General features: G+C 40.6%; 1 protein-coding gene and 1 pseudogene across 2 annotated transcripts; one reads left to right on the forward strand and one right to left on the reverse strand.

Annotated features, from left to right (window-relative positions):
- Positions 1–19,046, forward strand: part of LOC100928552 — a 103,671-nt pseudogene that overhangs the window by 63,841 nt on the left and 20,784 nt on the right.
- LOC111720207 (zinc finger protein 883-like) lies at positions 1,617–17,514 on the reverse strand. 2 transcript variants are annotated; one of them, XM_023501229.2, is made up of 6 exons: positions 17,313–17,514; positions 11,185–11,365; positions 10,774–10,857; positions 7,834–7,960; positions 6,826–6,891; positions 1,617–4,194 (listed from the first exon to the last, which is right to left on the reverse strand). In XM_023501229.2, the coding sequence occupies exons 2-6, from the start codon at positions 11,224–11,226 to the stop codon at positions 2,573–2,575; spliced, it is 1,941 nt and encodes a 646-aa protein (XP_023356997.1). In that variant the 5' UTR covers positions 11,227–11,365; positions 17,313–17,514; the 3' UTR covers positions 1,617–2,572. The 2 variants fall into 2 exon arrangements, with proteins under 2 accessions (XP_023356997.1, XP_031819413.1); XM_031963553.1 differs by having other exon boundaries at positions 10,774–10,919.

The following is a 19,046-nucleotide window of genomic DNA, read 5'->3' on the forward strand; positions in this document are numbered from 1 at the left end:
ATGATATAAGAATATAGCTTATTATTTTGTTATAAGAAATGATGGGGGTATTAAAAAAAAAAAAAACCTGGAAAGCCCTATATGAATAGATAGAAAAAGGAAGGAGCAGTCAGGAAAATGAAGATGGTAATGGCAATAGTATAAATATAAAACAGCTGTAAGGGACTGTTTAAGCTTTCTTTGTATCTTCAGCACTTAGTTTATCACCTGGCACATAGTAGGTGCTTAAAATGTTTATTGATCGATGCATAAATTCTTCTTAAATTAACATGATTGAGTTCAAGAGAATCTGAGACACTCTTTTATTTTCTGCATTCTAAGGAAGAAAGCCCATTTTGAATCAGAGTTAAAGTTTCTTGAGGTGGTTCATAGATGTCACTTCAATACGTATTATTCCAGCAGCAATTTCATACTTTTCATAATCATACTCAGATAAATTTACATCTATGTTGGAAGCAAACTTGTTTTTTGGTTTTGTGGGAGGGGTTTTGCATGCAGAAAATATTTTTTATATTCTTGCAAGAATGGGTACCTAGGACTTCTGAGGCAGAGCCAAGATGGCAGAGAGGACAGACATTTCTTTCTGACCTTCTCCTACAACTTTTAGACTAATGAGCAAATCTAGCCTCTGAATTAGTTTTGGATGGCAGAATCCACCAATATTGGGAGTGCAACAAATTACCAGCTGAAGATAATTTCAAAGATCATCACAAAAGCTCTCTTTCAATTGGAAACAGGAGGAAGGCACCCAAGCACAAGCTGGCTGAGCACAGATGCCAGCTCAGAGCCCCGGAGTGACGTGGATTCTATGGGATCGTGTAGACTCTGCATGAGTGAAAATCAATGGGGAGAAAATCACAGTAGTGTTGGCCACTCTTCCCTGATTGCAAGCCAATAGATCAGCAGAGAAGTTAGAAAATACCCAACCCAAACACAAAAGGCAAATACGGAACTCCCAAAATGCCAGAGTCACATAGGATGCTCACTAGCACTAGAAATGAGTCAGCATTGACCCAGTACACCTGTGGCCCTTATACAAGAAGCCACTGCTTATAGGAAAGCTTGGAAAAACTCCCCTGCAGTAAAAGCAGACCTTACCTTTAAAAAAAAAAAAAAAAAAAAAAAAAAGAGTGAAAAAGCAAAGACAACTCTGAATATAGACAGTTTTTATGGTGAAAGAAAACAGATTTCAAACCCTTCTTTATCTCAAGGTAGCGCAGAAGAACAGGGAGAGGGTAAGGGCCAGCTCCAAGGAGGCAGAGGATTCAGGCTGTCTCAGGTTTTCCCTGTAGCTAGTCCTCTGTTCAATGGCTGTGAGAATTCAGGATGGTGGTTCACCACCTCTCTGTTTTAACTCTAGAACAGTAACTATACATTACAAAGCTTCCTGATGTGGCAAAGTGGTTAGTGCAAGACTAAGCAAGGGTAAAGAGGGAAGGTTTTTTGGGAATTATAGCCCTAAATGATGGTACTCTTCTGAGGGTCAGCTTTCTAAAAAGGCCTCACTTCCCCTCGAACCCACCCAATGGAATTAAATAAAGTCAAAATGGAGACCTAAGTCACATGTACAGATATTTTTATTTTCTTACATATTTCCATATTTATCATGCTGCCCAAGAAAAATCAGATCAAAAAGGATAAAAAATGAGAAAGAAAACAAAATGCAAATAAACAACAAAAACAGAGGAAATTACTAAGCAGATGGTTCCCTCTTATCACAAGTCTGTTGGAATTGGCCTGAATCATCTCATTGTTTATGGATATTTTAAAAGAAAATTACAATCTGAAAATATTATTTATCACAGATGGAAAGCCAAAGGATTTTGGAATAAATAAGACAATGAAGAGGAAGATTAAGTAACAAAAACAATTTAAAATGACGTAAACAAATTTCTTATTCATTATTAAGAAAGGAGATTAAAACAATTGGTTTTCCCCCATTATAAAGACTCTTCTTTGGACATCAATCTTGGGATTTCAGAGAAAACTCAAATCTATTTTCCCACCTTTATACATAGTATAAAATTTTAATATCCAATGAGATCTGAGCTGTATGAAGAGGCCTTGCCTCATTCATTATATTTATGTGTTTCATCCACAGTAAGATTTCTACTCAAAGATCCAGGTGAAAGCCTTTCTGCAAATACATTTTGCATATTATTTCGTTCCAGTGTGAATATTATGATTTATACTGACCTTTAGCTTCCAGGTAAGGGCAAGTCATCATTCAGCACATTTGTAAGTCTTCTCTCTATTCCGTATCCTCAGATATAAAGTCAGAAATGAACCTGGGCTAAAAGATCTTCCCATGCCAAGTTGATAGGAGATTTCTTCCCAAGCAGAAAATTGATGCTGACTAACAAGCACTGTCTTCCATCTTTATGCCTTTATCCATGATTTCAATCTGCTAGGAATTTTCTGGAGGCAATTCCGGAATGAAGTGAGCCTGGATGTTTTGTCACTTGGATTGTATAAATGAGATTTTACATTTAGTATGGGATCTCCCAAGTCTAGTCAGAGACTAATATATACTAAAAACTTTACCATGATCCAGACACTCAAAAGTATTTTGCTAATGTGCACTCTCTGTTAAGCAAGATTTCAGCTTAGTCTGAAGGGTTCCACATCCATGAGATTTCTGTCCAATGTGGATTTTCTCATGTTTACCAAGACTGCTGCACTGTGTGAAAGCCTTTCCACATTCATTACATCCATAAGACTTCTCTCCAGTGTGGATTCTCTGATGTGCATCAAGGTAGGAGCGCTTTGTGAAAGCCTTTCCACATTCATTACATCCATAAGGCTTCTCTCCAGTGTGGATTCTCTGATGTTTACGAAGACAGTAACTCCGTATGAAAGCCTTTCCACATTCATTACATTCATAAGGCTTCTCTCCAATGTGGATTCTCTGATGGTCAAGAAGACTATAACTGCGCATGAACGTCTTTCCACATTCATTACATCTATAAGGCTTCTCTCCAGTGTGTATTCTCTGATGTTCAAGAAGACTGTGACGCTGTATGAAAGCCTTCCCACATTCATTACATTCATAAGGCTTCTCCCCAGTGTGGATTTTCTGATGGACAGCAAGACTGGAATGATATGTGAAAGTCTTTCCACATTCAGTACATACATAAGGCTTCTCTCCAGTGTGGATTCTCTGATGTTTAGTAAGACTGGAGCGATCTGTGAAAGTCTTTGCACATTCATTACATTTAAAAGGCTTCTCTCCAGTGTGGACTTTCTGATGTTCAAGAAGACTGGAGCTCTTTATGTAAGCCTTTCCACATACATTACATTCATAAGGCTTCTCTCTAGTGTGGATTCTCTGATGTTTAGTAAGACTGGAGCAGTGTGTGAAAGTCTTTCCACATTCATTACATTGATAAGGCTTCTGTCCAGAGTGCATTCTCTGATGCCTAGCAAGATTAGAGTGCCATTTGAAAGTCTTTCCACAATTGTTACATTCATAGGGCTTCTCTCTAGTATGGATTCTCTGATGTTCAAGAAGACTGTAACTCCGCATGAAAGTCTTTCCACATTCATTACATTCATAAGGCTTTTCTCCAGTGTGGATTCTCTGATGGGAAGTAAGACTGCTGTTCAGGGTGAAAGCCTTTCCACATACATTACATTCATAAGGCTTTTCTCCAGTGTGGATTCTCTGGTGTGTATTAAGGTAGTAGCGCTTTGTGAAAGCCTTTCCACATTGCTTACAGTCATAAAGCTTGTCTCCAGTGTGGATTCTCTGATGTTGAGCAAATTTGGAATAATATTGAAAATCTTTTCCATACTGAATGCATATGTAAGATTGTTTTTCTGTGTGAATTCTCTCATGTTCAACAGGAATAGATTGCTCTCTCAAAGCCTTCCCATATTTCTTACATTCATAAGGTTTTTCTCCAGCATGGATTCTCTGATGCTTGGCAAGGGAAGAGAGTGCAATAAAAGCTTTATCACATTCGTGGCACTCAGGTGTTTTCTCTTCAGGATGTATATTCTTATCTTTAGCAAAACTGGAACCCTTTCTTAAAGCTTTTTTCTGTCTATTCCATTCACAATGTTCCTCTTCAGTATGGTTTCTTTTGTGCTTAGCAAAAACAGCCATGTATTCACTATACTGAAAAGGGTCTTTCCATGAGATAATTTTCAAATTTGCACTCATCTCCTTCATGTCAAATTGTGTCTCTGCATCTGACAGAAACAAACACAAACATGTATAAATATATCCTCTAATGCTGGCTGATAATAAAATCATGGACATTTCATTTCTTCAGACAAAAAGATTTTAAAATGAAATGGACAGATTCATTTTTAAATGCTATTAGCTCATACCAATAAACTGATTGAATTAACACAGAGTTCCACACACAGTACAAGGACATTGGAACCTCACAACAAAGCTGAGATAGAAGCAAGGTGAAGGTTCTCATAACTTAGTAACCAGGCTATGACCTCTGAATGGTTGAGTAACCCGATCCAAATCCCTGCAGTGGATATTAGACCTGGATCCTGGTAACTGAGGCTTTTCAATTCATTGCACTAGACAGATGTTCTCCATTTTACTTCCAATCCCTTCTTTCAAAGTCACTGTCAGGCACCACCTAGTTCTGCACCCTTAGGAATGTGCTTCTTTGCCTTAGCTTTGCTGTAGAATGAAGGTAATAATTATACTCATTTCCCAAGTTGTTGTGAGCATTAAATGAGATAAAACCTATAAAACTTTTGGTACACACTAGGCACCATACGCTTGTTAATTACTATTGTTGTCCTTATGATTTTGATTCTCTCCACCTCAAGTCTTCCTTCCTTCATAAACTTCCCTTCCCCTCTCTCTTTATATGTATATGTCTGTTGAACATGATGCATTTCCATAAAAAATACTTTCCTTTGCCTGGATTAGCTAAATTTCATAAATTGTTGTTTATTCTCAAACCCTCTCTAAGTTTATATGCTGGATTTAAAATTTCTTGACAGCTTCTGTTTGTATATCCAGGGCTCAATGCAATGAACAGAACAGGTGCTTAATCTATGCTTACTGACTGGTTGACAGTACCCAGGGCTGATCACATGGCCTAACCCCACCTCAGTGCTTGCTTTGCTGGTCCCTCTAAGGTACCAAATCTATGTTACTATTTCTCTTTCTTTCCTGCTCTCTCTGATCTATGAACAAATCCCATAGTGAAGATAACAAGGGCCTAAAGCTCCTGGTCCTGTTATGGAATAACCAGGAGTCTTTCCCTCCCATATCCCTAACCTAAGGGAAGCTGTCAGTTATGTAAATTAGACCAATGATCCTCCAAGAATGGGCCAAAGGTTGGTCAACAGGAACCAAGAAAAGGCATAAAGTTGAAGAATTAGGTCTGATTTCTTTTTGAGTAAGGCAGTGGTCTCCACTCCCATTCATAAACTGATGAATGGAGACAGAGAAAATCAAGAAGTCAAGTGCATGCTTATCAGTCCTTCCTTCTAAGGGAGGACAATGACATGAGGACAGTCACCTCATTACAGGACTAATCAGGTTTACTGCAGATGGCTCTGGATGCAGGGGGAGACCTGCACTTTCTTAAGGTAAGGTCTCTAACAGGTCTTCTGTGACTGAGGCTGCTCCCATCCATTGATTAAGGGGAGGGAGCAATGGAGGCAAAGAATCTCCTTTCTCACCTAGGCCAAAAAAATCTCAATAAATAACAATGAATGAATGAGTGACTCTGGGAAGAACCTCAGGGTTTCTGGCCAAAGCAAAAATGATTGGGATTTACACTCAGTCTGAGTCAATCAAGACCCAAACAAAGACTAAATGGGATTTAGCAAGGGACGTATGGGTGGTCAATGAGAATCAGACTGGTTTTGGTTTAAGGTGTATTCCTTAAGAAAGGAATTGGGACAGCTAGAGAATGCAGTAGATGGAGTACTTGCCCTGAAGTCAAGAGGACCAGAGTTCACATCTGGCCTCAGATAAATACTTCCTAGCTGTGTGTCCCTGGCAAGTCACTTAACCCCATTTGCCTCAGAAAAAAAAAAAAAAGAAAGAAAGAAAGAAAGAAAGAAAATTAAAGAAAGAAGGAAACAGTCAAGGAAGAAAGAAGAGAGGAGAGAGAGAGAGAAGGGAGGAAGGGAGGGAAGGAGGCAGGAAGTATGTCTTCCCAACTGATCTATTCCAGCTTGTGACCAGCTTTCCTCAGAGGTAATTGTGTTTCTTATATATATCTGTGCTAAACTGTACCTTACTTGGGGGAGTTGGCAGAGGATGAAAGGGGGTAGGGGGTAAAGTAAAATGTGTAAAACAGAGAAAAAAATAAAAACTACAAGAAAGCAAAAAGCCATGGATGGTTTTGAACACCATCTTTCATTTATAGTTTATGAATATTTATTATTACATATTTTGAATCCTCTCCTATGTTCTGCTGAACAAAAAACATTTTAAAAAATTGTTCTTTTCTGTGTCTTTCTATTTCATTTTTAGTTTTAAATAAATGTTAGAAAAGTAAAAATAAATGCTTTTAGGCTTAAGGAAGACCTAAGAAAAGTCATATTAGACAGCCCGAGCCCTCTTTCTTTGGTTGTACATTGTTGGATATCCCAAAAAAGACTTCCACTAGAATCATTGATTCTTCATTAGAAGGGAACTGAAAGGCCACAGTGTCCAACCTCCTCATTTTACAGATGAAGAGAATGAGGTTCAGAGGCTCAGTGAGGTGCTCAGGATCTTACTATCACAAGAGTCTGAAAAGGGATTCCAAGCCAGTTTTCCTGCCCCCAGGCCCATCACATGAAGAAGCCTCTTGGGATAGTAGCCTGCCCCCCAGCTTGCCAGTCACTCACCAGGACAGGAGTTCCTCAGGCCTCCTCTCTCCACATGGGAGATGAAATCTCTGGGAACTGGAAGTCCTGGGCAGGGGAAAGATAGTGGGTGTGAGCCTGGAGAGAAACTTGTCATTTATTCCTCATCGGAACAGGGCTGGGGTGTGAGGACTACTGGGTGGTCACAAGGTTTTCAGGGTGCTTATTGCCAGGGGAAAAGGGCAGAGGGGAAAGGAGGCCATGCAAGCATTCTGGAGTCAGAAGATGCTGATTTTGCTGCTTCCTTCCCAGCAGGATGGCCACATCCCACAGCCTCCATTTTCTGGACATTAGAAACACCTGGGAGCACAGAGAAGGGAGCACCGGGCCTGCAGTCAGGAAGCCCCAACTTCAAATTTGGATGTAGACAAATCCTGGCTATGTGACTGTGGGCAAGAAATTTCATCTTTTTGCTTCAGGCTCCAGGCCTGAAATTGGGGATAAAGCTGGCACCCAAAACAAAGGGTTTTGTTGGAGATCAAGGGTGATAATGTGCACGAAGGAAGCTCTGAGCACAAGGCCTGGATCTCAGCAAATGTCGAGAAAGACCTCCTCCCTTCCCTTTCTCTCCCCATATCTGTATTGGGGGATGTATGAAGGAACAACAAGGCCCCAATTGCTGTATTTGGTATTTATTAGTTACACCAGGGGCAGTGAGGTAAATTTTTTTTTTTTTAACCAAAAAGAACATTGCAAAGACAAATTTCCCCCTAAGAAGAAGGGGGTTCCTTCTCCTATCCTATATTCAGTGAAATGGGACAGGATTGCTTTTCAGAAGGTTTGCAGGCAAAACTGCTGGGTTGCCATCCTACAATGCAAAGACCACTCATAGAAGAACCAGGCAGCAGGAGGACCTGTCTCTTGGGGACAGGAAGCAGCCCTTGGGCCTTTCTGAGAACTGGTAAAAGCCTGAAACTCTGCACCCTAGGGAGGGGGTGGTGACACTCCTTTTGATGGCAGTTCCAGAGTCCCAAGGGAAGTTCTCCTTACCCAGGGAGAGCAAGTTCTCAGCATTTTCCAGCATGACCTCTTTGTACAGCTCTTTTTCATCTGGGTCCAACAGACCCCACTCCTCTGGGCTGAAGTCCACAGCCACATCCTTGAAGGTCACCAGCTCCTAAAACACCAACACCCAGAGGACATAAGAATTGAAACATGCTTCATAACTGACCTAATCCAATGCTCCTCAATGTACAGAAGGGACCTGAAGCATGGAGGAGGGAACTGGCCAAAGGTGACAGCCTTTACAGGATTACAGGGCCAGCACCAAAACCAAAGTCCCCAATAGAGGACTGGAATATAGAGAAACACATTTTATATTTTCTGATGGAATAAAATTGAGAAATGTCTCACTAGGAAATGGTACTGCCTGTGGAATCAGGAAAGTCTCTATGAGAAAGGAGGATTTTTGGAGGTGAAATCAGACAGTGCTATGTTAAGAAAATGGCATGAAGTGTTTGTATGAAGCTAGTATTATGTGCTGTAGGGCTAAAATATTTCCATTGTCAATTATACACTTAAACAATGATACTGTATGAGGATGTATTCTGATGGAAGTGGTTATCTTTGACAAAGGGAAGATCCAATTCAGTTCCAACTGATCAATGATGTTTGTATTTTTGTTTTTCTTCCCAGGTTGTTTGTGCAACAAGAGAATTATACGGATCTGAACCCATATATTGTATCTAGGATATACTTTTAACATGTATAGAACTGCCTGACATTTAGGGAAGGGGGTGGAAGGAGGGAAGGGAAAAGTTGGAATAGAAGTGAGTGCCACGGACAATGTTCTAAAAAATTACCCAGGCATGGGTTCTGTCAATAAAAAGGTAAAATTAAAAATAAATAAATAAAAACATTTCCATGGTCACCAAGAAGAAAAAAAGATCCTGTGAATTTTCCAAAGGCCAGAAATTGAGTCTTATCCAGATGACAACACTATCCTTCCCCTCCCCCCAAGAGTATTTTATTTTTCCAAATGCAAGTACAGATAGTTTTCAACATTCATTTTTTGTAAGATTTTGTGTTCCAAATTTCTGAATCACACAATGAATCTGGCCCAAAGGTCATCAATTTACAAAAGCAAACTGAAACAGAGAGAAGGGATTTACCCAAAGGTCACATCCTCTATGAGAACACTTGGAAGCACAGTCTTGCAAAGGCCTCCTACCTACACTGTACAGAACTGGTGTGGACACAGATGCTGACATGTTGTCTTCCATGTTAGAATGAAAGCTTCTTGAGGCCAGGGACTGATTTTTCCTTTTTGCATCTCCTCTATATTTGCACAGAGCCTCTTCCCTTTCTAAAAGCCTGTGGTTTTGACCCAAGCAATGGTATAGGAGAGAAAGGCTAATATGAGCTGAGTATGATGCAATGATTCTAGAAGTACCTAACTGCAGTTTTGGGAGCATGGAGAGGTCTCGGGAGATAAAGAAAGTAAAATGGAATAAAAGAAAATCTACCAGGAAGCAAAGAAAGACTAAACAGCTCCTAAACCATGTGTAACATTTATTATGTGGCTTTGTTTTATATCAAATCTACTGTTATGTTCTGCTGGTTACTTGAAATTCTTTTTCTTCTTTTATTTTGTATCTACGATTAAAACATATTATAACAGGGGCTGCTAGATGGCACAGTGGTTAGAGCACTGGCCCTGAAGTCAGGAGAACCTGACTTTAAATCTGCCCTCAAACACTTAATATACCCTAGCTGTGTGACCCTGAGCAAAGACACAACCCCAAATGCTTCAGCAATATTATATTATAAACCACAAAAATAGTAAAGGGAAGGGATTCAGAGAGATTTGGGAAGATCTGTGTGGCCTGAGGCAGCAGGGGGACAATTTCTGCTCTGCTACTGAGGACAGGGAGACGACAAGAGCGGGGGAAGCTTCAAATAAAGGGTTCTTGTTGGCATACAGGAGCCACCTGACAGTGGCTGCTCGAGACCCAACCCAGAAATGATCTCTTCTTGTGAGAGGATGATACAAGGAGACTCAGAGGCAGTTGCTATTCTCTGACCTCTCTGACTGAGAGGCGGTTGTGTTGTCTGACCTCCCTCTTCCTCCAATTTATCTCATTCCTACTTTGACATGCCCCTTAACAATTCCATTTTTTGGTTTTTGCTGTTATTTCCCCCCCACAGCATGGTCCGCCCACTGAAGAATGAAAGCAGCACTATCGCCTCTGGATGGCTGTAGCATATGTTGATCACATGGAGGCAAACTTTCAAACAGAGAAGAGGACTATAGTCAGAACAGGCATTTAAGTCTCCCCTCAGTCTCCAGCTTGGTCCTTTGATGTTTTGGTCCATTTAATTATCCTGACTAAAAAAGTCTTACCAGGAGTCTTCTCCCTTTCCTTCCCCATGGATTACTGAAGGAACTCTGGAAGATGTTATGATCCACATCTGTGGAGGCTCTTGGAAAACTGACCTGCCCCTTAACAGGTTCTGCTCCAGACAACAAGGTCAAGGGTTTCCAGGAAAGTCAGTGGCTACAGGAGGGAGCTTGGGCACAGGAGACAGAGTGGCTAGAAGGTGTGTGTGTGTGTGTGTGTGTGTGTGTGTGTGTGTGTAGAGGGGAGACAGTACTGGACTAAAGCAAAGACATGATACCTAGAGGACAGACACTATTGAGTGAAGTGGTCATCCTTGTCAGTGACCTATATTGAGGAAAAACTTAAATATGTGGAGGTAGGAACTGGGGGAAAGGAGTTAGTGCTCAAGATGCCAAAGGGACAATGAATCAGTCCAAAACATAGCAGAGAGGAGGGCAGTGTTGTTATTAGTGCATTCACTTTCTTGCCCATTTTTGTAAACTAAGGATCCACAGATAAGAGCGATGACCAGCCTCACAAACAATTCTCTAGATTTGTGGAAATGGCCTTTTGGACCGATGCTGGCCACATCTGTGGGCAGAATACTCACCTGGGATGGGAGTCTGTGGTTCTCAGGGGCCATTCCCTCTGGCTCCAGGCTCCCTGCTTGGGTCAAGCCTTGGTCCTCTGCAGGCTGTTTGGGGGAGATGATTATAATTGAACAGATGTTGTTCCCTTCTTTTCCTAGACAGGGGGCTAGCCAGAGAAATTACAGAGGGTGAGGATCCAGTGGAGTTACTAAGCCCCTGACACTACCCTTAGTAGTACAAACCCTTAGTGCACAAACCCAACCAACAGGGGAAGAGAGGCTGAAAGGAGGGGCAGGTTGAAAAATGAAAACAGTCGAGTCCAGGGAGACAACAAGCAGGATATTGCCTGAATTCTCTCCAGTTAAGAATGGAGTGACAGGACCTACAAAAGAAGAGGGAGAAACATTTTTTCCCCCAAACCCCAGTGGTACCTGGCACAGCAGTTGAAATGCCAGTTGTAGAGCCCTTGGCATGATGGGCAAGGAGCCAGCTCCTGAGGCTTTATATTTGAGGCAGGAAGAGAGTAACCAAGCTTCTGGCCCCAAAGCAAAAATCTTGGGACAGTGTCATCTGCTCACTGGAAGAGCTCAACCTTCAAAGCCCCAGTATACCCTGGGAAATGAGAAAAAAACACAACAAAATAAAAAAGCTCTGAAATAAAAAATTATTGTGGTTGAAGGGAAGGTTAAAAGACATGCCTCCAATGCAAAATTTCAAAGACAAATACAAATTGGTCAGAGATCCAAAAAGTCCGTCTGGAGGAGTTCCAAAAGGATTAAAAAATCCAGTAAGAGGTGTAGAATAAAAATTAGGAAAAGAAATGAGAGTGGAACTACAAAACAATGGGGGGAGTGGGGGAGAATCACCAGTTTGGTTTAAGGAAAGCACAAAAATCCACTAAAGCAAACAACTCCTTTGAAAGAATTGGCCAAATGAAAAAGAAGGTACTGAAAAGAAAATATGAATTAGTCTTAGGTGTGAAAAATTCTACTGGAAGAGCTTCAAAAGGATTTTAAAAGCCACATAAGAGAAGTAGAATAAATTTAGGTAAAGAAATGAGAGTGGTGCAACAGAATCATGAAAAAAGAAAGATTCACCAGTTTGGTTTAAGGAAAGCACAAAAATCCACTAAAGAAAACGCCTTTAAAAGTAATGGTCAAATGTAAAGGAAAGTACAAAAGCTTACTGAAGAAAATAATTCCTTAAAAATTAAAATTGGGAAAATGGAAGCTAATGACTCCATGAGATCAAAAATGAATTTTAAAAGTCAAAAAAATTAAAAAAAAATAAAGGCCAATGTAAACTATCTGGCTGGAACAAAGGCAACTGATCTGGAAGCCAGATCCAAGAGAGAGAATTGAAGAATTCTAGGACTGAAAATAATGATCACAAAGAGAGCAAACTGCACTCATATCCTAGAGTAAAAAAAAAAAAAACAAAACAAAACAATAAAATATTAACAGAATTTTTCCTCATAGGGTTCTAAATAGTAAAGAGCTGGAGCCTAACAGAGCCAGCCTAGAGGCAGGTTTTAGAAATTAAGTACTTGTTTAAGTTATCACTTTCAAGTGAGGAATACAATTTGTAAACTGGCAGTACTCCTGGGCAGGAAATTTCCACTTGTTGCAGAAAAGGTAGAGGTTTTGCTGTAATATGTTTTTGTGATCTCCTGATTTTAGGGATCTTCTGTTCTAACAATAAGTCAGGAAATGCTAAATCTTTTGAGTGTGGAGTCTGCCTCAGAGTCCTCCCAATCTAAGAACAACAATCTGTCTGATTCCGAATAGACTATTTCCCAATTCATTGATGATTGATAATCTTGGCAATGGAAACCAAGTTCCAGACCCATTCCTCAGTTGTTTGCTGACTGATGATCTGGTCTGTGATAATCAAAATCCAGAGACCACCCTTCAATTCATTGGTGACTGAAGATCTGGTCAGTAACAACCAAATACCAGAGACTGCTCCCTAGCCCTAGACATTCCTTAAGGCCAACAATTTACTTATAGATGTGAAAATGTCAGCATAACTGTAGGTAGATTGAAAGATTGGGGCTCAGTCGTGTATGTTGGGGTGGGAAAAGGTAAAAGGAAACACATAAAATTTGGGCAAGAGGAAGAACTAATACTGAGAAAGCAGGTGGGGGGGAGGGTGCAGAGTTGGTACTATTGTAACTTTACTCTTTAAATTCCTCAAAAATAATGAATACATCCAAAAGGATGAAGAAGCCTTCGGAATATATAGGGGTGAGGAAACTGGGAGATGGGGTGGAGGAAGGACTTTTAGCTGGATGGGATTGGGAGTGAGAGAGTGGGAGAGAAGATAAAGTCACAGGGATAGGGTAAAAAAAGGCTCGAGAAAGAAAATGGTGAGTAAAATAAAATGGAAGCACATTCAGTTGTTTGGATAGGATGTTTAAAGTAGGCTCTTTGTGAGAGCAAAAAATCCGGAAATTGCAGTGATCCCTGTTCATTCCATATTTATTTTAAATTGAAAATTCCATTATTAGAAATTAGTTGGTCTTGCAGTACGAAGAATCCTGAGACTGGAATCAAGAAAGGTTGATTTCTTTCTTTTTTTTTTCCTTTGATTTTCCTGTCTTTTTTATTAGATACATCAGTAAAATGGAATTCTTCTTTTTTTTTTTTAATTTCATTTAAAAAAATATTATACCTTTTTACATACAAAACATATGCATGGGTAATTTTTCAACACTGACCCTTGCAAAAACTTCTGTTTCAACTTTTCCCCCTCCTTAGCTCTATCCCCTCCCCTAGATGGCAGGTAGTCCCATACATGTTAAATATGCTAAATACACTATATGTGTCCATATTTATACAGTTATCTTGTTGCACAAGAAAGATCAGATTTAGAAAGAAGGTAAAAATAGCCTGAGAAGAAAAAGCGAAAATGGAAGCAAACAATAACAGAAAGAGTAGAAATGTTATGTTGTGGTCCATGCTCATTTCCCATTGTTCTTTCTCTGGGTGTAGCTGGTTCTGTTCATTGCTGATCAATTGGAATTTAGATCCTCTCATTGTTGAACAGAGCCATGTCCATCAGAACTGATCATCATGTAGTATTGTTGTTGAAGTGTATAATGATCTCCTGGTTCTGCTCATTTCAGTCAGCATCAGTTCCTGTAAGTCTCTCCAAGCCTCTCTGTATTCATCCTGCTGGTCATTTCTTATACAACAATAACCCCTCAGTTTCCAATTTCTAGCCAGTAGGAAAAGGGCTACCATAAACATTTTTGCACATACAGGTCCCTTTCCCTTCTTTAATATCTCTTCTGAGATATAAGCCAGTAGTAACACTGCTGGGTCAAAGGGTATGCACAGTTTGATAACTTTTTGAGTATATTTCCAAATTGCTCTCCAGAATAGTTGGATCTATTCACAACATCACCAACAATGCATCAGTGTCCCAATTTTCCCCACACCCCCTCCAACATTTGTCATTATCTTTTCCTGACATCTTAGCCAATCTGACAGGTGTGTAGCAGTATCTCAGAATTGTCTTAATTTGCATTTCTCTGATCAACAATGATTTGGAACACTTTTTCATATGACTAGAAATAGTTTCAATTTCTTTGTCTGAAAATTGTTCATATCCTATGACTATTTATCAATTGGAGAATGGCTTGATTTCTTACAAATTAGTCAATTCTCTATATATTTTGGAGATGAAGCCTTTATCAGAACCAGAAAGATTGACTTCAAATCCATCCTCATACTCCTACTAGCTGTGTGTCCCAGGGCACATTACTTCATGTAAGTGTGCCTCAGTTTCCCCAATTATTAATAAAGAAAATAATAGGAACAAAGTCACAGATATGTTGTAGGGCTCAAATTAGATAATATTTATATACTTAGCACAGTACCTGATACACAGTAAATATATAGAGATGATTATTCCTTTCCCTTCTTTTCCCACTACCTGTGTCCAATTTGAGGGAACCATGAAGGAAGTACAAGGACAAATTTCTTATACCAGACAGCATTAGGAACAAGGACGAACAATTTATTCTCCATAAGAAGATAACTAGACATTCTAAATAACCTTTCTAAAGTCTAGACCTATCCCAACAAGGAAGGGGTTGCCTTGACAGGTAATGGGTTCCTTTCAGTGCACAACTTCAAGAAAAGGCTGCAGGAGCAGTTTTCAGAGCCTTTGTAGACAAAATTCCCATCTGGTTAGAAGTTATAGTAGATGTCATGTCTAAGATTATCTCCTATTAGAAAGTCTTTAATGCTGTATTACTTTTTGAGCATTGCAGAAACTAGGCATTGACCAAGATCTAACACTCTATACTGAGATAAGGTCAGAATGAGTGATTGATTCAGATACAGTGGATGATACTACAAATAAATTAGGAGAACAAGGGATAGTCAGCCTCTCAGATCTGGGAAGAAGAAAGGCATTTATGGCCATAGAGAATATTAGCAAATACAAAATGGATAAATTTGATTACATTGAATTAAAAAGGTTTTGCAAAGCAAAAGGGTAGCAGGGCTGGCCAGACATTCTGCTGGGCTATGGCTGTGGACGAGGAGGAATGAGCACTTGCTGGGAAAATGCAGTATTTTAGAAAAAAACATTTCCAGGACAGCAGTTGACAGATCTTGCATGTGACTTAGGTGAGAAGTACTGCTGAGGTTGAGTCCCTGGACAGAATTCAGAACATAACAGTAAGGAGGAGCTGAGGGTTAAGGCAGCATTACCCAGAGCTGAGAAATCAAACCTGATTGTAATAATGATCATTGTTATAAGCTGCTAAAAATAAAATAAAGCCAAATGAAAATTCAGGAGTAAGCAAAGGAAAAAGAACCTATCAATAGCTATTTTGCTATAAAAGAAGATCATGGTTCATATCCAGAAAATAGTGAGGTTAAAAAACAAGCCATTCCTATCCCAAAGAGTAACATCAAAGGTCCACAACAAGCCCAACAGGACTTCCTGGAAGAACATAAAAAGGAATTAGAAAATCAAATAAGAGATACTAGGAGGGGAGAATCTGGATACAATATTTCAAGAAATTATGCAAGAAAATTGCCCAGAAGAGGGTAAAGGGGGAAAGAAAAAATCTACTGTTCCCAACTGAAGAGATCACAGTAGAAAACCTCTCAAGAATACCCTAGCAAAATTTCAAAATTCCCAGGTTAAGAAGAAAATATTGCCATCAAACCAGAAAATAAGACAGACTTCATACTGCAGAAATAATCAGGATTTCATAAAAACCAGCAGCTTCCACTCTAAAAGACCATAAGTTTGGTTACATTAAATGTCAAAGAACAAAAGAACTGGACTTGCATCCTCAATAATTTATCCAGAAATCTTGAATAGAATATGCAATGAGGGGGGAAATATACATTTGATCAACTGAAAAACTTTCATGTATTTGTAACAAAAAGACCAGGACTCGGTGGAAAATTTAATATAAAAGATCCAGAAAAAAGGAAAACATTAAGCACTAATTCTAAGTCACTCGTTAAAGCCAATTATTTATTTATATATATGAAAATGTCATCAATGTAATAGTACCTACTTTCAAAGTTTGGGACTGAATTGTGTATGATGGGGTAGGAAGAAGTAAAAGGAAACAATTATTTAAAAAATGGGCAGGAATAACCAATACTGAGAAAACATATGGGGGGCAGAGAGTTGGTGATAGTGTAACCTTAATCTCTGAAGTGTAGGGAAAAAAATGTATACATTGGGAAGGATGTAGAAGCTTTGTGAATATGTAATGGGATGGAAGGATGGCTCTGGATGGAGGGACCAGGGGAAGCTGGGGAAGCCTGGGATCTAGCCCTGCGGAGGGAGGGGGCAGATGAGGAGAAGTTTCAGGGAAGCAGGAGGAAAGGAGAGCCCAGGTAAGATCTGAGAAAGAGAGATTCTGACATAGCTCAGGGAAGGAGATCAGGGACACTGGAGGGATACAAGGTTTGGCGGTGGGGGCCGGGGGAGACACTGATCCTGGGAAAGCAGCATGGCTGTGCCCTGAAGTCTTCCTAGGAGCTGGGGAGGTTGCCTGGGATTCTGGTAGAGCTTAGACTTTGGTGATTCTAAAGAGAATCTGGACACAGGGAGCCATGGCCTCCGGTCTGATCGGGCAGCAGCCTAAGAGCCTTAGGGGATGCGGGGAGAGAAGCAGAGCCAGGCAGGAGTTTTTCATGCCCACGTCCAGAGTGGGTCCTCAGGGCAGGCAGAACCGTTGAATCTATCAGGGGCCTAAGTCGGAAGGCAGAAGCACCACGTTTCTACCCGGGATCCAGGAACAAGGGGGGATTCCTGGGTCCTTATGGGCAAAGTCTGAAATTGGGAAAATGTGAATCGGTGATAAATCCGGGGACGGTAACGTCTGACGTTCGGGAGGTATTAGGAGTGTGAAAAATAGTGAAGACGGGAGGAGGGATGGTGGTGGAGGGCTGGGGAGGAAGGCTTGTGGTGCTGAAGGTCAGATGCTCCCCCATTAGCAAAGACAAAGGCAAGTAGCAAAAGCTCAGAGGTGGGCAGGGAGATGGGGATAGATACGCCGGGAGGTGGACGGACCTACCTGGGTCCTGCACCTACAGAATTGGCTTGCAGGAGGCAGAGAGATCTCAAGTCCAGAAGTCCCAGTTTCCAGCCAGCTCTCTGGAGGAGATTGCTCCTGGACACAAGAGTACTCAGCTTAGCCAGCCCCTGAGACTTCCCAAAATGTGCTGTCTGCTTCTACGACGCCCAAGAACGGGATCTCAGGCCCTGAGCTGCTTCCCCGCCCCAAACCCCGCCCTCTATCACGTGAAATTCTTGACTACTGGAGAGGCCCAACGTCTGCTCTGGTCTCCTCCCAGATTTTCAAGTCCACCCCAAAGGGCTCATATTCCATCTGAATCACCATCCACCAGGCTGCTCATCTCTGAGATCTCCTCCTCCCCCCAGGCTGCCACCTTTTCCCACTCGTATTCACCACTTTTGGGGCTCACTCCTTCCTCTGGAGGGAAAGGGTGGCTACACAAAACCTGGGCAGCAGCAGCCAAACAGAAAGTAGTGGGTCCCATATTTCAAGTCCTGACTGCAATTCGATTTTGGGAAAATTGGGGTTCTATTTACCTTCAAATGTTAATCCCGATTTCATTGGATTTTCCCCTAATCTAAATTAGAAAGAGAGCTCACTTAAAGTCAAACTTGTTCTTCCATCCCATTATTAGGGATGTTTGAGCCTCTACAGGGAGATCACTACAAATTTCACATTGAGGTCATATGATTAGGAGCTGTAGGAATAAACATTCGGTATAATTGGATGAGAATGACTCCATTCTACTGTGAAGGCAGTAAAATATCCACAGGGTCAAATGGTCGGAAGGATGAAGTGATTTTTCTACGGAAGATAACTCAGAAATGCATTGATGTCGTTTTGAGGCTGTTTGACTGGCCTAGATTAGTGCCTATAAGAGAGTTGTTAAGAATCCCCTTTTAATCGGCCGCAGGTTTTAGGATTGAAAGAATTCACTCATTCCCAAATTATTAGTTGCAAAATTTATTTTTAGTTGCAAAAGTTTATTGTTCCCTAGAAATCAGTTTACCAATTTAACACTAATACTCCATTCTAAAAAAGGAATTAAACTTTTGGCAAGAACCCTATCAAATTATCAGATCAGATTAAAATCCTGCTCTAGTTTTTTTTTATCATATTCCTTAAATAAGGAGACTATTATGCATGTAAATAAACATTAAATAATTTGCAGAAAACTTACAGTTCCCACAAACTTCTTAGAGTAGCTATAGGCTTGAAAAATAAAAATAAAGCATTGAGGTATTAACACCATATCAATGTAGGCTGTTCCTTTAAACAGGAAAAGCAATTATTATCTGAACCAGCAAGGAGCTGCAGTTTCTCCTTTGCTTTGCTGAGTTTCAACACTTCGGGCCCACTTTATCTTAGAGAGTAAGGAGAAGAGAAATTGAGTAAATTGGGGCGGAACCAAGATGGTGGAGAAGGCACACACGACTTTCTAAGCTCCTCTCATTCCCCTCATAACCAACTATTATCCAGCCTCAGAAATAGCTCTTCACTGCTTAAATTCATGAAGATCAGAAGCATCCAACTTACCTGCTGAAGTCAATCTGGAAGATCGCCAGGAAAGGTTTGTCCTGAGGGGCCAGAAACAGACCAGCGCAGGCAGGGAGAGTCTAGCGTCCTGAGCAGACCAGGGGTGGGGGGTGATCTCTGTGGCTAGAGAAGTTATAGAGACCACTCTGCTATAGGCTAACTGCTCTGCCTTGATTACAAAGCAGTAAACTGGCA

The sequence above is a fragment of the Sarcophilus harrisii genome, chromosome 3 (genome assembly GCF_902635505.1).
Source record: "Sarcophilus harrisii chromosome 3, mSarHar1.11, whole genome shotgun sequence".
NCBI classification, from domain to species: Eukaryota; Metazoa; Chordata; class Mammalia; order Dasyuromorphia; family Dasyuridae; genus Sarcophilus; species Sarcophilus harrisii.

Bases quoted from the DNA above. Each gene is read 5' to 3' on its own strand.
- LOC111720207 (XM_023501229.2), bottom strand. From the start codon at position 11,226: ATGCCAAGGGCTCTACAACTGGCATTTCAACTGCTGTGCCAG. The intron at 7,961-10,773 runs GTGAGTATTCTG...TTGGTGTTTTAG, and splicing joins ACCACAGACTCCCATCCCAG to GAGCTGGTGACCTTCAAGGA. The intron at 6,892-7,833 runs GTAAGGAGAACT...TCCCCTGCCCAG, and splicing joins TGAGAACTTGCTCTCCCTGG to GACTTCCAGTTCCCAGAGAT.